The sequence below is a fragment of the Sceloporus occidentalis genome, unplaced genomic scaffold (assembly GCF_023333645.1).
Source record: "Sceloporus occidentalis isolate IW3139 unplaced genomic scaffold, rSceOcc1.0.p SCAF_4, whole genome shotgun sequence".
Lineage (NCBI taxonomy): Eukaryota > Metazoa > Chordata > Lepidosauria > Squamata > Phrynosomatidae > Sceloporus > Sceloporus occidentalis.
The window spans coordinates 161,251,840-161,265,450 of record NW_028316984.1 but is presented as its reverse complement, the minus strand read 5'-3'; the positions used below and the strand labels follow the sequence as shown (position 1 = coordinate 161,265,450).

Here is a 13,611-nt window from a genome sequence, read left to right as displayed (position 1 = left end):
CGATGGGAACGCGCGGCGTCGGCGTCCCCCCCGTGCGATAAAGTCGCGTTTTGGGCCCCATCCGGTGCCCATCGCGCTCCGTGCACGCCCCCGCTCGCCCCCGTTAGAACGCGCTGGGGAACGGTTGAAGCCCCATGTGATAAACTTATATGTTGTGTGAAGCAACCATTAATGCATGATTTAAAAACAAAATAAATAAAAATAAAGGATAACCCCTCCTGTTGATGTTTGACTGTGCAACATTATAGTTACAGAGAGGTAGTGGTGGGGAAATCCTTGTATTCATTGGCTCTGTTATTGTCTGATGAATTGTTTAAACAATATTGGTACTACTTTAAAAAGTATAAAGATTCCTGTCTTTCTAGTTCAGTCTCAACATTATGTCACAGGAAGAGGAACCAAAACCCATTTAGTTAACAAATGACATTTTTCAGAAAAAGAGACAATGGACTTACGTTTGAAGTTTCTCGTTGTCTTGTTGTGAAGCCTCTAAAGCTTGTTGAAACTTTAATTCCATGTTTGTTCTCTCTTCTACTGTTTGCTGAAGCTGGGTTGCTAGCTCCTCATTCTGGTGAAGAAGCATGGATACAATATCCTCTCTGTTCTTCAGAACTTTTTCGTAAGTCAGAAGAGCAGAATTGAATTGATCCTTAAGGTTCACTTCTTGAGACAAAGATTGATGTAAGCTGACAGAAGAGAAGTTGCACATTTCAGTAATGGGAAATGCTTGCCTAGAAAATTTAATCCATAAAAACTGGCAAAATAATTTTTCAAATGAATATATACAACAATTCCATAACCAAAATATTCCAATATTAAATACAACCAGCAACACCAGAAGACAATTTGAAATGTCCATCCAACTAGAGTCACTGAATCAATCTAAAGTTAGTACATCAACACTTAAATAAGATTCACTGCTGTAACTAATCTACTCTAATTGGAATTAACAACTGGATTTAGGCTAGTGACATTAAAATGAAATTAACGCAAAACTGAATTAATGTTTTGTACACTGACACATGAACATGCAACATTTTTTTCCATTCCCTTATTGGGTTACCCTTATGACAAATTTATGAACCAGAAGTTACCTTTAGTCAATTTTTTAATTAAAAAAAATCTCTTATTGATGGGTGAAGGGAATACTTCAGTTCTGATTATGTAAAAAGAACATAGTACTGGCCAAGACTATAATATTATAGTATAGTCAAGGACATTTTTCATGAATAATGCAAGGATGCACATCAGTGTATCTCTAGGTCACTTATATGTCACAAGCAGAGACACATTTTCTCAAGTTGCATGAAAATAATATGCATATTCTACAAATGTGATCCTTAGGTGTAAGAATGGGCAAGATGACGTATAACAAGAACTGCTGATGGATCAAAGAAAAGGATTATTTAATCCAGCATCCTCTTCCTACAGTGGCTAAATAGGTGCCTACAAGAAGCCTATCAGCAGGACAGAAGGGCAATAACATCCTTTCATCCTAATAATGTTTACATATACACATACTGCTTCCATTGCTGATAGTGGCATGTAACCAATATGACCAGTAGCCATTGATTCCCTTATCCTCATGGTTCTGCAGTCACCAGTCATAGGGAGCATCTGAAGAGAACTAGAATCTGAGCCTTAATGACTTCCCAAATGTTATTTTCAACTGATACATGTTGACTGAATCAAATCTAAAGCCTTCATCTACTCAACAGTTGAGTCAACACTTGGGTAAAAGTTTTCAAAGAACCAGCCGTGTTACTCTGTTATACCATAAAAACAAAAAGCAAGAGGGTAGAAAGAAGGAGGAATCCAGCAGCACCTTTAAGACTCACTAACTTGTTTTTAGCATGAGCTTTTGTGGATTTAAATTCACCTCTTCACATACACTAGTGAAGTATTATTAAAGCCACAGGTTTGAAAATACAGTCATATAGTTGTGGAATGACTTATAAGAACCTAAGATAATCCCCACTGGATCACAGCAAAGACCTGTCTAGTCCTGCATCATGTTCTCGGAGTGACCAAGCAAATGCCTTTTACAGCTATGTAACTGTAATTAAATACACGTGGCTGTAGTATTACTCCAACAGTGCATTTGAAGAAATGGTTTCGAGCTTCATGCAAAAATAAAATCTGCTGCTAGATTCCTTTCCCCTTTCCAACACTTATGTAAATCTCATTGATTCAAAAAGTCTCCTTTAGCTGGGCCTGGCAATTAGATTTTGGCCCAAGTATATGTGAACTGCATTTTCTCACAGTCATCTCTTCTTACCTTTACCTCTCTCCTTGCCTCCCACTCTGTCTGAATTCGGTTTGTAAGCTCCTTGGGAAAATAACCTCTCTTTTTGTTATCATAACATGCCATGTACTACAAAAACAATGAACGGCAATAACAAAAGGCTACCAGTGGTATGCAAAAGACAATCTTTTCATGCAAATCCAAAGGATGACAGAAAGATAAACAAAACTATCTCCTCACAGATGGATGTGGTGGAAAGTAGCAGATGCCATGGCTTTTCTATGCAGCCCCATATTTGAACATTTTGTGAGCAATGACCTAAATGCACAACTTTTTCAAATTGCACAGCACTCTACAAAAAGTCCTGTTACTTTTAAAATGTATTGCAAAGCAGTCATTCATTTACATTAAAATATTATTACATGTTATGCTGACAGAAACAAAGTTCAGGTGATACTTAATGAAAACACATGTTTATTTGATTCCACACAGAAAAATGTTTTGTTTTTTATTTGCTTCTTCAGTGATCTGCTGAAGGAGGGTGGGCTGGCTCCTTCCCTATTGTCTTCCCATCACCCAGCAAAGGCTTCTTTTCTTATTCAGGTGGGTCTTTGGCAACTGACTTACCTCCTGCAGAAGGGGCTCTTAATAAATGGGTGGGTGTGATGTGTTCTTTTCTTGGTATGTTTATAACATATCTGAGATTTTTTTAATGTTTCCATTTTATATTTTGGTTATATTTGTTCTATTTAAATTGTACGTTGCCTTAGGCCCTGTTCTTCAGAAGAAAGGGAGACATAAACTGAACATTTTGAATATATTATTTTGAATATAAATGCCAAATATTTGGGAAACAATTGTGATTGACAATCCATATTTTTAAACAAATTGACACAGTGCAAAAGTGAATACAGTGGGCACTTCCTATATGTGGGGGATCCATTCAGGACTCCCCCCCATGAGAAAAACCGGCTATGCTGGAATCCTATAGATTCCTATGGCGGTGAGCTCCTGTGTGTGCCTGTGCCGCCCGTGTCATTTTGTCCGCCGGGGCTTGCCATCCACATGAGGTCAAGTCCTCAGATGGCAAGCTCTTGTATAATAATAGTAATAATAATAATAATAATAATAATAATAATAATAGGATTTATTTATATGCCGCCCAATCACTGGGAATCTGGGCAGCTTACAACAGAGGGGATAATAGACGGTTCCCTGCCCTCAGGCTTACAATCTAAAAAGACATGACACAAAAGGAGAAGGGAATGGTGGGGAGACTGTATTTTCATATCTGTTGTTCAACTTCACAGAATTATTATTATTATTATTATTATTATTGTTGTTGTTGTTGTTGTTCTTGTTTGCTAGAAGAAGCAAGTTTCTGGAAAATCCGTATTACCTTCTTTCATAAACACAAAGGGGGCTCAAAACATCTACAATATATAGGGATGGTCAGTAGAGTCACCAGACTTGGTGACACCTGGTGTGGGGGGCGGGACTTCTGGGTGGTGGGACGTCTGCGCGTGCCCCCCCAAAAGCATGCACATACACAAGTGAATTGCAATCATGACCCTGTGGCGGTCCAAACGGGGCGTCCGAGGCCTTGCGGCAACCCGGATAATACACCCAAAGCCTCATGGTGGCCCACACAGGGCACCTAAGGCCTTGCGGTGGGCTGGTTGAGGTGTTCAAGGCTTCATGGCGGCCTAGACAGGGCACCCAAGTCCTCGTGGTGACCTAGACGGGGTGCCCAAGGCCCCAGAAAGGCCCCGCACCATGCAGGGGACTGCCTAGGTGTCACCTTCTCTTCTGGGGCGCCACCCAGTGTGGCCTGCACCCACTGTAAGCCCCAGTGAAGCTACTGGTGGTGGTAAATGTTAAGCTAAAGCTAAAGCTAAAGCTAGTCCCTTGACATGAATGTCTAGTTGTAACCAACTTTAGAGGGCGGTGAACATCTCTGTTGCTAAGCCAAAGAGCCAGCATTGTTCAAGAATTGCTCTGGTGGTCATGTGGCCAGCATGACTCCACCTAATACTGTTTCCTTCCAACTTAGGTGATACTTATGTATCTACTTGCATTTGCATGCTTTCAAACTGCTAGGTTGGCAGAAGCTACTCTTCTAATAATCATAAAAGACATTAGGGATTGTTGTGTTAACAATTTACAATAATCATGTACCTTAAGTAGCATTGTATTTTTCTTTTAGTTTATTGTAGTACTGGTTTAAACAGATGGACATAAAATTAGATTAATAAGTAGAGGACAAAATTAAATGAAAGAAATAAAAGTCAGTAAAAGAAAAAACCTCTGAAGGTCGGTAGTCATTTTATATCAATGTAAACTGTGTATAGATTTTGTATTTGGTTGTTAATTTTAATAATAATAATAATAATAATAATAATACATTTTATTTATACTTCCCGCCTCTCCCTACGGATCGAAGCGGGATGACAGCAGAAAATTCAACAATACAAAATGCAAATACAATGTTATCTAAAAATACAAACAATAAAATGGCCAGCAATACTGCTAATGTTTGAAACTAATAAAAAACATCTATAATTAGCCATGTAAGGCAGGCCTCAGTATAGGCTGGCAATGTGATCTGCTCCATAGAGGACAATCTTCTACTTGAAGCACTGTCCAGTTCAAGATAAATCACCATGTGAAAGAGGAATAGAGGACCTGATGTCCAACAACTTTTCTGTAGCGGTAGGTCAGCAAACTAAACTGATGTGCAGGCTTCCTGGAGACTCTCCTCTCTACCGCAGATTACTGATAAACGTAAATCTGTATCTATGTAATATAAATAAATGTAATGCTAACCTGTGTCCCATTTTTTAGTTCATGTTGTTGTTGTGTGCCTTCAAGTTGTTTCTCACTTCTTAATATGACTGAAAGGCAAACCTTCCATGGGGATTTCTTGGCAAGATTTGTTCATAGGCATTTCCTCTTTTCTAGGCAACACTTACCACTAGGGTTCCCAGGTCTTAGAGTTTGCCTTATTTTCTCTGGTCTTCAGGGCAAGGGGAGGGATATAAGAGTAAGAGCATTGCCTTGAAATATGTTTGTGTATTTTCCTCATCTGTTAGACTCTGTATTTTTATATGAATGACATACTCTATACAACTGTAGTAGATTCTTAATGAGACATGCTTAATGACATTACCACAGCTCACCCCTTCGAATATCACCAGGGCCTTGTGACATCAAAGGGGGTCCTTCTGGGTCTCAGATTTGGCCCTGAAATCTCAAGGCTTGGATAGTCCTTGTAAACCTTGTAGATATAAACCTATCACTGTTTAGCAATTTGCACACATGGCATTCTGGTACTATGTCTGTGACTTACTATCCCTTCCTGCATTTTCAGGAGATGGAGCAAAGTTTGAGTACAGCTTCCTCATTCTTTTAGACCAGTCTTCCACACTGTGGTGCTCTCCAGGTATTTTGGATTTCAGTTCCCATCAACCCCACTCAATATGACCAGTAGTCAAGAATTCTAGGGGCTGTAGTCCAACACATCTGGCGTGCGCCAGGTTAGTGAACGCTACCTGCAATAATCTGTACAGCTAGTGGGAAGATCAATGAAACAGTTTCTGTCAGGCTGAAATTCTATGTCTGCCTTCTTTGAAATAATCCCCTCTTGAATGTAAGGGGTTTTACTTTTCAAGAATCATGCACAGAATTGCACTGTAAAGCAGTTGTTGGAAGAGGATAAACTATGTTCAGTAAGTATTATTTAATTATCGTACTTGTAGTTTTATCTCACCTTTCCTACAAATTCTGCAGGTTATAGCTATGGTAATGGTTATCTTGTTTTCCTTCATAACAAAGCTGTGATGTAAGTTAGGTTGAGCAAAAATAACTTTCACAAATGGCAGGGCTTACTGATTGAGTAGAGTTTTATATTAATTTTTTTCATCCAAAAATGGACACTCTATAAAATCTTAGCCCTATCTTGTGGAGCCATTGTTGTCTTTGTTTGTTTTATTTTGTTTGCTTGACTGCAAATATTAGGTGTAGAGATTGGGTGCTAAATCTCTGAATGACTTTGCAAGTAAGAAATGAGCTATAAATTGTGTTCTCCTGTTTTGAGACTTGAAAAGTGAGCACTGAATAATAAACAATGAGCACTGGCACATTCCCCTTATTTCTTTTCTTCAGAAAAAAATGCATTGCCATATAGAAATTAAAACCCACCACACATGCATAAGTAAAATATGGCTGATTTAATAGGAATCTAGAAGTTAAAGGTCAGAGTATTGGTATGTCATTACACCTACCACCTGAGGTTGTTTGAAAATGGTGTGAAGTACCTATTCAATTAAATAAGGACACTTTGAAACTATAAATAATGTATAAAGAGATACGAAAAAATCCACAGAGCAGAGGCTCTAAAAAAGAAATCATCATCTGAAGAGTAGCAGATAAAATATATTGACTTGCATTTCTCCAGAAGTGGAGAAAAAAAAATTAAGTATGTAATATTTCAAAGAAACACTCAAAGCTATACAAGCTGAAAGTATCATTGCCCCACTATTAATGTGCCTGAGTATTATGTGTTTCATAACAGAAGCCTAGATTTCCGTTTCTAATGTTGTAATGCTGTGTGATATAACATACATCCAAGAAAAGATGCATAAAATCACAGCACATAGCCAATATTTATTTATTATATTTATGTATCAATCTTTGCAAGAAATTACATAGCACTTTACAAATAATAGTAAAAATGCAAAACAGCAGCACTAATAAAACAATCCTGTGAAACCCAAAATGTTCATTAAATCCAATCAGAAGCGCGGTAATAAATATTGTAAATAGTTCAACAAAACAGAAGACTCAGTGGTCTTCTCAGACAACATTAAAAGGACCTAAAGCAGTGATGGCGAACTTTTTTAGGTTCGTGTGCCATGGGGCGGGGCTTCTGCCCCCTCGGGATGGGGCTGCATGCTGGGGCGGGGCTTCTGGCGCAGGGGTGTGGCTTCTCCCCCTGCCCCTTTCTCAGAGACAGCTGGAAGTCAGCAAAGGCCCATGAGGGGGCGGAGCCATGGGCACGGCCCCAGTCCTCCTCTTCCTGGACTTTTATTTACCCCAAAGGGCTCTCTGGAGCCCTTTGGGGGCAAGGAAAGGCAAAAAGAGAGTAAGAGGAATGGGCAGCCCCCTGCCTCCCTCCCCACGGACCTTTCCCTGCCCCCCAAGTGCCCCATTTGGGACACTTGGAGGGCAGGAAGGGTAAGTGGGGAGGAGGGGGGCTGGGGAGGCCCCCTGCCTCCCTCCCCATGGACCTTTCCCTGCCTCCAGCTGTGTCTCTCAAGACAGTTGAAGGCTGGCAAAGGTCCCTGGGGAGGAGGCACTGGCAAGCACCGGTTGCTCCCCCTCTCCCCACCCTTTTCCCGGCCTCTAGCTCTCTTGAAGAGGCAGCTGGAGGCTGGGAGAAGGCTGCGAGCAGGAGCCAGTGTTTTCTCTAGGAACTTCTAGGTCCCTCGGCAAAACCCCATGGTCAGCAGAGGCTATAGAATCATGCTGGAGGACCTACAAATGCCTAGCGAAGTGTTTTCTCTAGTAGTCTCTAGGTCCTCCGGCAAAGCCCCATGGTCAACATCTGCCAAAGGTTGGCCACAGAATCATGCTGGAGGACCTACAAATGCCTAGAGAAGTGTTTTCTCTAGTAGTCTCTAGGGCATGTCCAGAGTGCTGCCTTGTATTCCTTTGGAAATCAGAACCAAGAGGCTGTTCACCTTCCCAGGGGAAAAGCCAGTGTATAAATGCAGTAAATAAATAAAAATAACAATATAGGCAATGCTTGTTGCCATGGGCTTGGGAGACATGGGGCTGAGCTGACAATGACAGTACAGCATGACCTCATAAGGGAAGTGCAGTTGCATTACCTCTAAGTGTCCAGAGTGTGTCCATTGGCCATTGGCAATCCACCATGGCTGACTACAATGTGATAACAGTCCTGGGTTTGCTCTGGTTGTGATTGATCCTAACAGGACAAAAACCTTGCACCCTGACAGGGACCTGCGATGGGATCACACAACCGATGGTGATCTCCAGCCTTATGATCTTTATGATTGGGCTTTTCTGTCTCTGCTTGGCAAATAGATGAGCTGTGGTCACCTTTGTAGAAGCATGGAGGAACAGACAGAGAAATGTGAGCATTGCCCGGTGTCTTCACATTATTTATGCAGTTGCGTCTGATGAGAGGGATAGGGATATGTGCTTTGTTGATTTTGTTCTTATTACTGTATATACATTCATGTATAAGTCTAGAAAATTGAGTTAAATAATTGACCTAAAAAATCTGACTTGACTTATTCATGGGCCAATGTAATTTCCCAGCAGATACGGAGCCTGCCTCCTTAACACTGGGTAGCTCCACCTCAAAGGCTCCTGGAAGGCAGGGAGAGAAAAAACAAAGGCCAGGGGCCTGACCCCTCTCGCAACCCCAGTCTTCTTCCTGCCTAGCTCCTGGTAGACGTGGCTTGGTTTCTCTCAACCAAACCTTCCTCTTTTGTCCTGATTTTATCAGCGCTGGACTTAGCTCACCGGGACCCCACCACTGCCCGCTGACAAGGCCAGGCCCCCCCAAGAGACCCAGTCAGGGTCGCAGGAGGGCGAGCTCCCATCGGAGATCCCAGACCACACTGGAGGGGAGGTCATAAGTAATCCCCCCCCCCCCGGAACAGATGGTGCGTCTTGTAAGGTCTCTCTTGACCCAAGAAGCCCTGGCCATCATCAGGTGTCCGGGAATGCTGCCAACACACATACACACACACACATGGCTGACAAGGTCAAGCAGCCAACAGACAATTTAAGAATAAATTCAGGATTCCAGGGATCACAAATACCAGTTCAGTCTGAGGTCGAGGATGCCAGAGAATTTGGGTTGCCAAGTCCGTTCCAAGGAGTAGTCAAAGGTCTAGGATGCCAAGAGTCCTGGGACAACATCCAGAGAAGCCAGCAGCGTTCACTAATGGAAGGACGATAATCACTGACAAACACTCAGCGTGTGCCAGGTGGTTTATATCGCATGCCCTTGACCCAGGTGCTGCTTGACTAATGAATGCTTCTCTGCAAGCCTCTTGGAACGACGGAGGCACGCCCTTTCTGTTCTTCACTGGCTAAAGGGAGGAATCTTCAGGCTCTGCTGCTCTAAATCTCTCAAGTCTGGCCTTTCCAATGGAGCAAAGCTGGGCTGCGAAGGACGGAGGAGGCCCCAAGCCTTCCCAGAAGCCCCAGCAGTGATGACGGGGTCCCTCCAGTAGGAGGCCAACTTCAGGGTTTCAGGATCGTTTGGGAGACGTCCACCTCAGACAAGTGGGTCCAGGACACGGTTCACCAAGGCTACCGAATAGAGTTCCATCGTATGCCACGCGACATGTTCACGCCCTCTCCCAAGTCCAACGATCCCGAAAAACACCACCTCCTGCTGGAAGCCATCGAACGACTGCTCTCCATTCAAGCCATCGAATCAGTTACCAAAAGACCAGAGGGGAAAAGGATGCTACTCAACGTTCTTCCTAGTCCCCAAGAAAAACGGATCCTGGAGAGCCATCTTAAACCTAAGAGGGGTCAGCAAGTATATCCGCAAAAAGAAATTCCAAATGGAGACGCTGAAGACCATCTTGGCCAGCCTTCAGCCCAGGGACTTTCTTTCTTCTTTGGACCTTCAAGATGCTTATTTGCATATTTTTATCCACCCGTCCTCCCGTCCCTTTCTCCGCTTCAAATATGGCAAGCTTCATTTCCAATACAGAGCGCTTCCCTTTGGTCTTGCCTGAGCACCCAGGGTTTTCACCAAAGTTATGGTGACCCTCTTCACCCATTGGAGGTCTCAATGCCTCCATGGCTACTCATACCTGGACAACCTCCTGATCCGGTTGGAGTCAAGACATCAGGGACGTCGAGATACCAACGAGATCCTCAGGTTGCTGGAGCACCACGGCTTCTTAGTCAACCTACAGAAAAGTACCATTCACCCCAGCCAACAGAGTCATCATTTGGGGGCTGTGATAGACACCTGGTGCGGGATAGTCTGCCTCCCCCAGGACTGGATCTCCTCCATCCAAAAGACAGTTCAGAAGGTCTTGCAGTCTCCTTGAGCCAACCTACAACTTCTAGCCCACCCGCATGGCCTGATGATATCAACCATCGATTGCCTGCCTTGGGCGAGGTTTCATGCCAGGCCACTCCAGTGGCTTCTCCTTCCTCATCAACAAGCCATCGCTCTCAAGAGACCAAAGACAATCCTAGTCCCCAACAATGTCCGCCGGTCTCTCTGCTGGTGGATTTCTCAGGTGACCTCCAAAGGTCGCCTCATTTGGGGCCCACAAAAGATCCAGATCAGCAGAGATGCGAGCCTTCGAGGCTGGGGGGCACACTGCAGGACTCGACTGGCCCAGGGGTGGTGGAGCTTAACAGAGTGGTCCCACAGCATCAACTGGCTAGAACTCCGAGCGATTCGTTTGGCCCTGTTGTCATTCAAACAGCTTATTCACCGCAGGGCTGTTATGATAAGGATGGACAACATTACAGCCAAGGCCCACGTCAACCGTCAGGGGGGGACAAGATCTCGATCCCTGATGGACGAGGCCAAGAAAGGAAAGGAAAGGGGGAGAGATAAACTAGAAGCACTTTGGAAATGAAAGGGAAGCAAAGTCGGGCAAGTGGCGAGGAGAGGATGTTGTCTGTGCATGGAGGGAGAGATAGAAGGATGGCGGGGGGAGATGGTGGATTCCCCACTTGCTTTCCATCTCAGCCTCATTGCAATGGGGCTGGTTTAGCTGAGCCTTCTCAAATGCAATGGGGCTGAGAGAGAGATAGAAAGGGTGTGTGTGCTCCCTTTCTCAGTACCATTGCCTTTGAGCAGACTCAGTTGATCCAGCTGTATGGCCATGGGGCTAAGAGACAGAGCTGGGGGGGTCTGCTTGGCCGCTGGCTCTGGCAGAAGAGTGTGGGGCACGCATCCAGTGGGAAAGGAGGCTGCCATGGCGTCTTGCTGGCAGGGAGTGAGTTCCAGACCCTGGCAGCTGCTGCCTGGACCCCATCTCCGAGCCCCTGGACTGGGGGAAGGACCCCTCTTTGCTCCCAGGGCAAAGCTATGGGGGGGGGGGGGAGAAAAAGAAGAAGGAAAAGAGGGAAGGGAGGGAGAATGGAAAGGAGCAGGGGGGGAATGAGGGAGATGGCAAACTCACAGATAGTCAACACCACGGGTTCCAAAACCGTGACTCTGAAGGGATGACTGTAAATTATATTATAAATAAAGCATGTATTAACTTTGAAATGGAATCCTGCCTCCAATTTGTGCCTACGTCTCTTTTTCTGGGTTTCCATCATTGAATGCAGGCTGACCTCACTGAACAAACCCTCGGCCAGAGAAGCTTCTCTTTACAAAAAAGCTGCTCTTTCCAGAGTGTTTTTTATATCCTTGGACGAAGAGGTATACCTTAAGCAACTGGTAAAACTGAACTACAGAAGACATCTGATGCTCTTTCAAATGGGTAGAAATGCAAGCAGGGTCCCCTCCAAAGAGTGCAAAAGCCAGGACTTGCAGTCTGATGGTAATCTGCCCCCCTTACAAATTTACATCAGTACCCCAAAGGACTGTCAGAAACAAGCAGCCAAGCAGATCATAGAGTACAGATGTGATGTATCTGGCTATGCATACTATGAATTACATTCTCCACCTGTTGCATCCAAGTTATCTTCAACAGAAATCCTATGAAGAACACATTGCGCTAGTCCAACTGGGAAGAAGACAAAACCCTGCCACAGTCTGCAGTTTATAAACCATGAGATTAAAGATATGTCTCCCTCCCATATTACTCTCCAGAAGTGGTCATGAACGATGGACCAGACACCATATTATTGTGTCCTCAGTTCTTATCTTGTACAGCTGCTCCAGGAGGACACCATAGCTGGTGGTATCCGTAAGTGTGTTACAGACGGGCCCATGAGGCGCCGTCATTACGCGCGATGGGCGACGCTTCCTGACGCGCCTTGCCCCTCGCACGTAATGACTATGTCAAAATAGATGGGCGCCGTCATTTTGACATAGCGGATGCTCTGCATCCGCACGTCGCGCGGCGGAAGTGACGCCGTGAGTCCACGCTTCAGCACTCGCGGCGTCTCTTCCGGGGCACAGGAAGGAGCGGGAAAATCGTGCTCCTTCTTTGCAGCATCCGGGAACCGCGGCGTTTGGCTGCTGCGGTTCCCGGACGCTGCAACCAGCAGCGGCGTGAGACCGCCCCTTCTGGGCGGTCTGTAACGCGCCATAGTTACAGACACATTCAGGAGGAACAAGAGAGTTGCAGCCCCCTTCTCTCCTTCAAGTATAGGCAATTAAACAGGATGGCCAAGGCACTTTTAAAGTGAAACCCTGCTTGAAGTCTGCCTTGGGCCTGGCCAATACATTTCATCTAAGCACATTCAAAACTAATGGGGATTAATCACCATTGGCTGATAGAAACATTCATGAGAAGTAGGTGCACTCACTCCTCTTTCAAGGCCAACACCACCATTCCCTCCCTCAAAGAAGCCAATACTAACCCTTGGGCCCATCTAGCTAACTTTCTGCCACTAGGTTTAATTTCACCTTGCTAGATAATGATCTACAGCATAGATAACAGTATAAATCTGGGCTGTATCAATTGAACCTGATTCCATACATTTAGACCAGATGGTGCCCTAGGCATCTCTTCTTGCATTGTATATCCTATGGCAACTAGTTCAGAGCAAATCCAAGTGACTTTGCCCTAACACATTTGTCACAGCTCACTGCAGAGCACTCCAATGACCCAGAAAGCAGGTTGGAACCCACCAGCCTCTTTAGGGAAGCTAAGTAAACAGTATGATTTCTAGAACATCCAAAAGCTCAAAGGCCTCAGGTTTATGTTTGTTCCACATAAAGGTACATGAAAACATCACGTTTGATGTGGTTTCTTCTCCAACACTATTTCAGAGTTCATATTATTTTCTCACTGACATACTTTACTGTGTAACCCACTCCCCTTAATAAATGTTTTCAGCTTCTAAGGGAATTTTTGTGGGATGTGGTGGTGGTGGAAGCAGGGTTGGATTAAAGCATGAAAGGCTCTAAACAAAAAGGCCACATGGCATTGTTATTATTCTAACAATTATGTTTGATTTTGTATCTAAAGGCCCCACATAATCTCGGGTCCTGAACTTGACTGACTTTGCTTGTGCATAAATCTGGCACTGGGTGGAAGACAGCATTACAAAATCCATAGTCTGAGGCAGTGCAGTTCATTCTATCACTTCAGAACACTACATCTTCAGGGTCAAGTTATATGGTACTCTAAATATGTAGCATGTAGCTATATCACATACCTTCCAGCATT

At 44.1% G+C, this 13,611-nt stretch overlaps 1 protein-coding gene across 1 annotated transcript in view; it reads right to left on the bottom strand.

Moving 5' to 3' along the window:
- MIPOL1 (mirror-image polydactyly 1) overlaps window positions 1-13,611 on the bottom strand; it is a 251,755-nt gene that overhangs the window by 41,623 nt on the left and 196,521 nt on the right. The window contains exon 10 of the mRNA XM_089523560.1: window positions 456-686. Coding sequence (XP_089379686.1) covers window positions 456-686 — 231 coding nt within the window. The remainder of the gene's footprint in view (window positions 1-455; window positions 687-13,611) is intronic.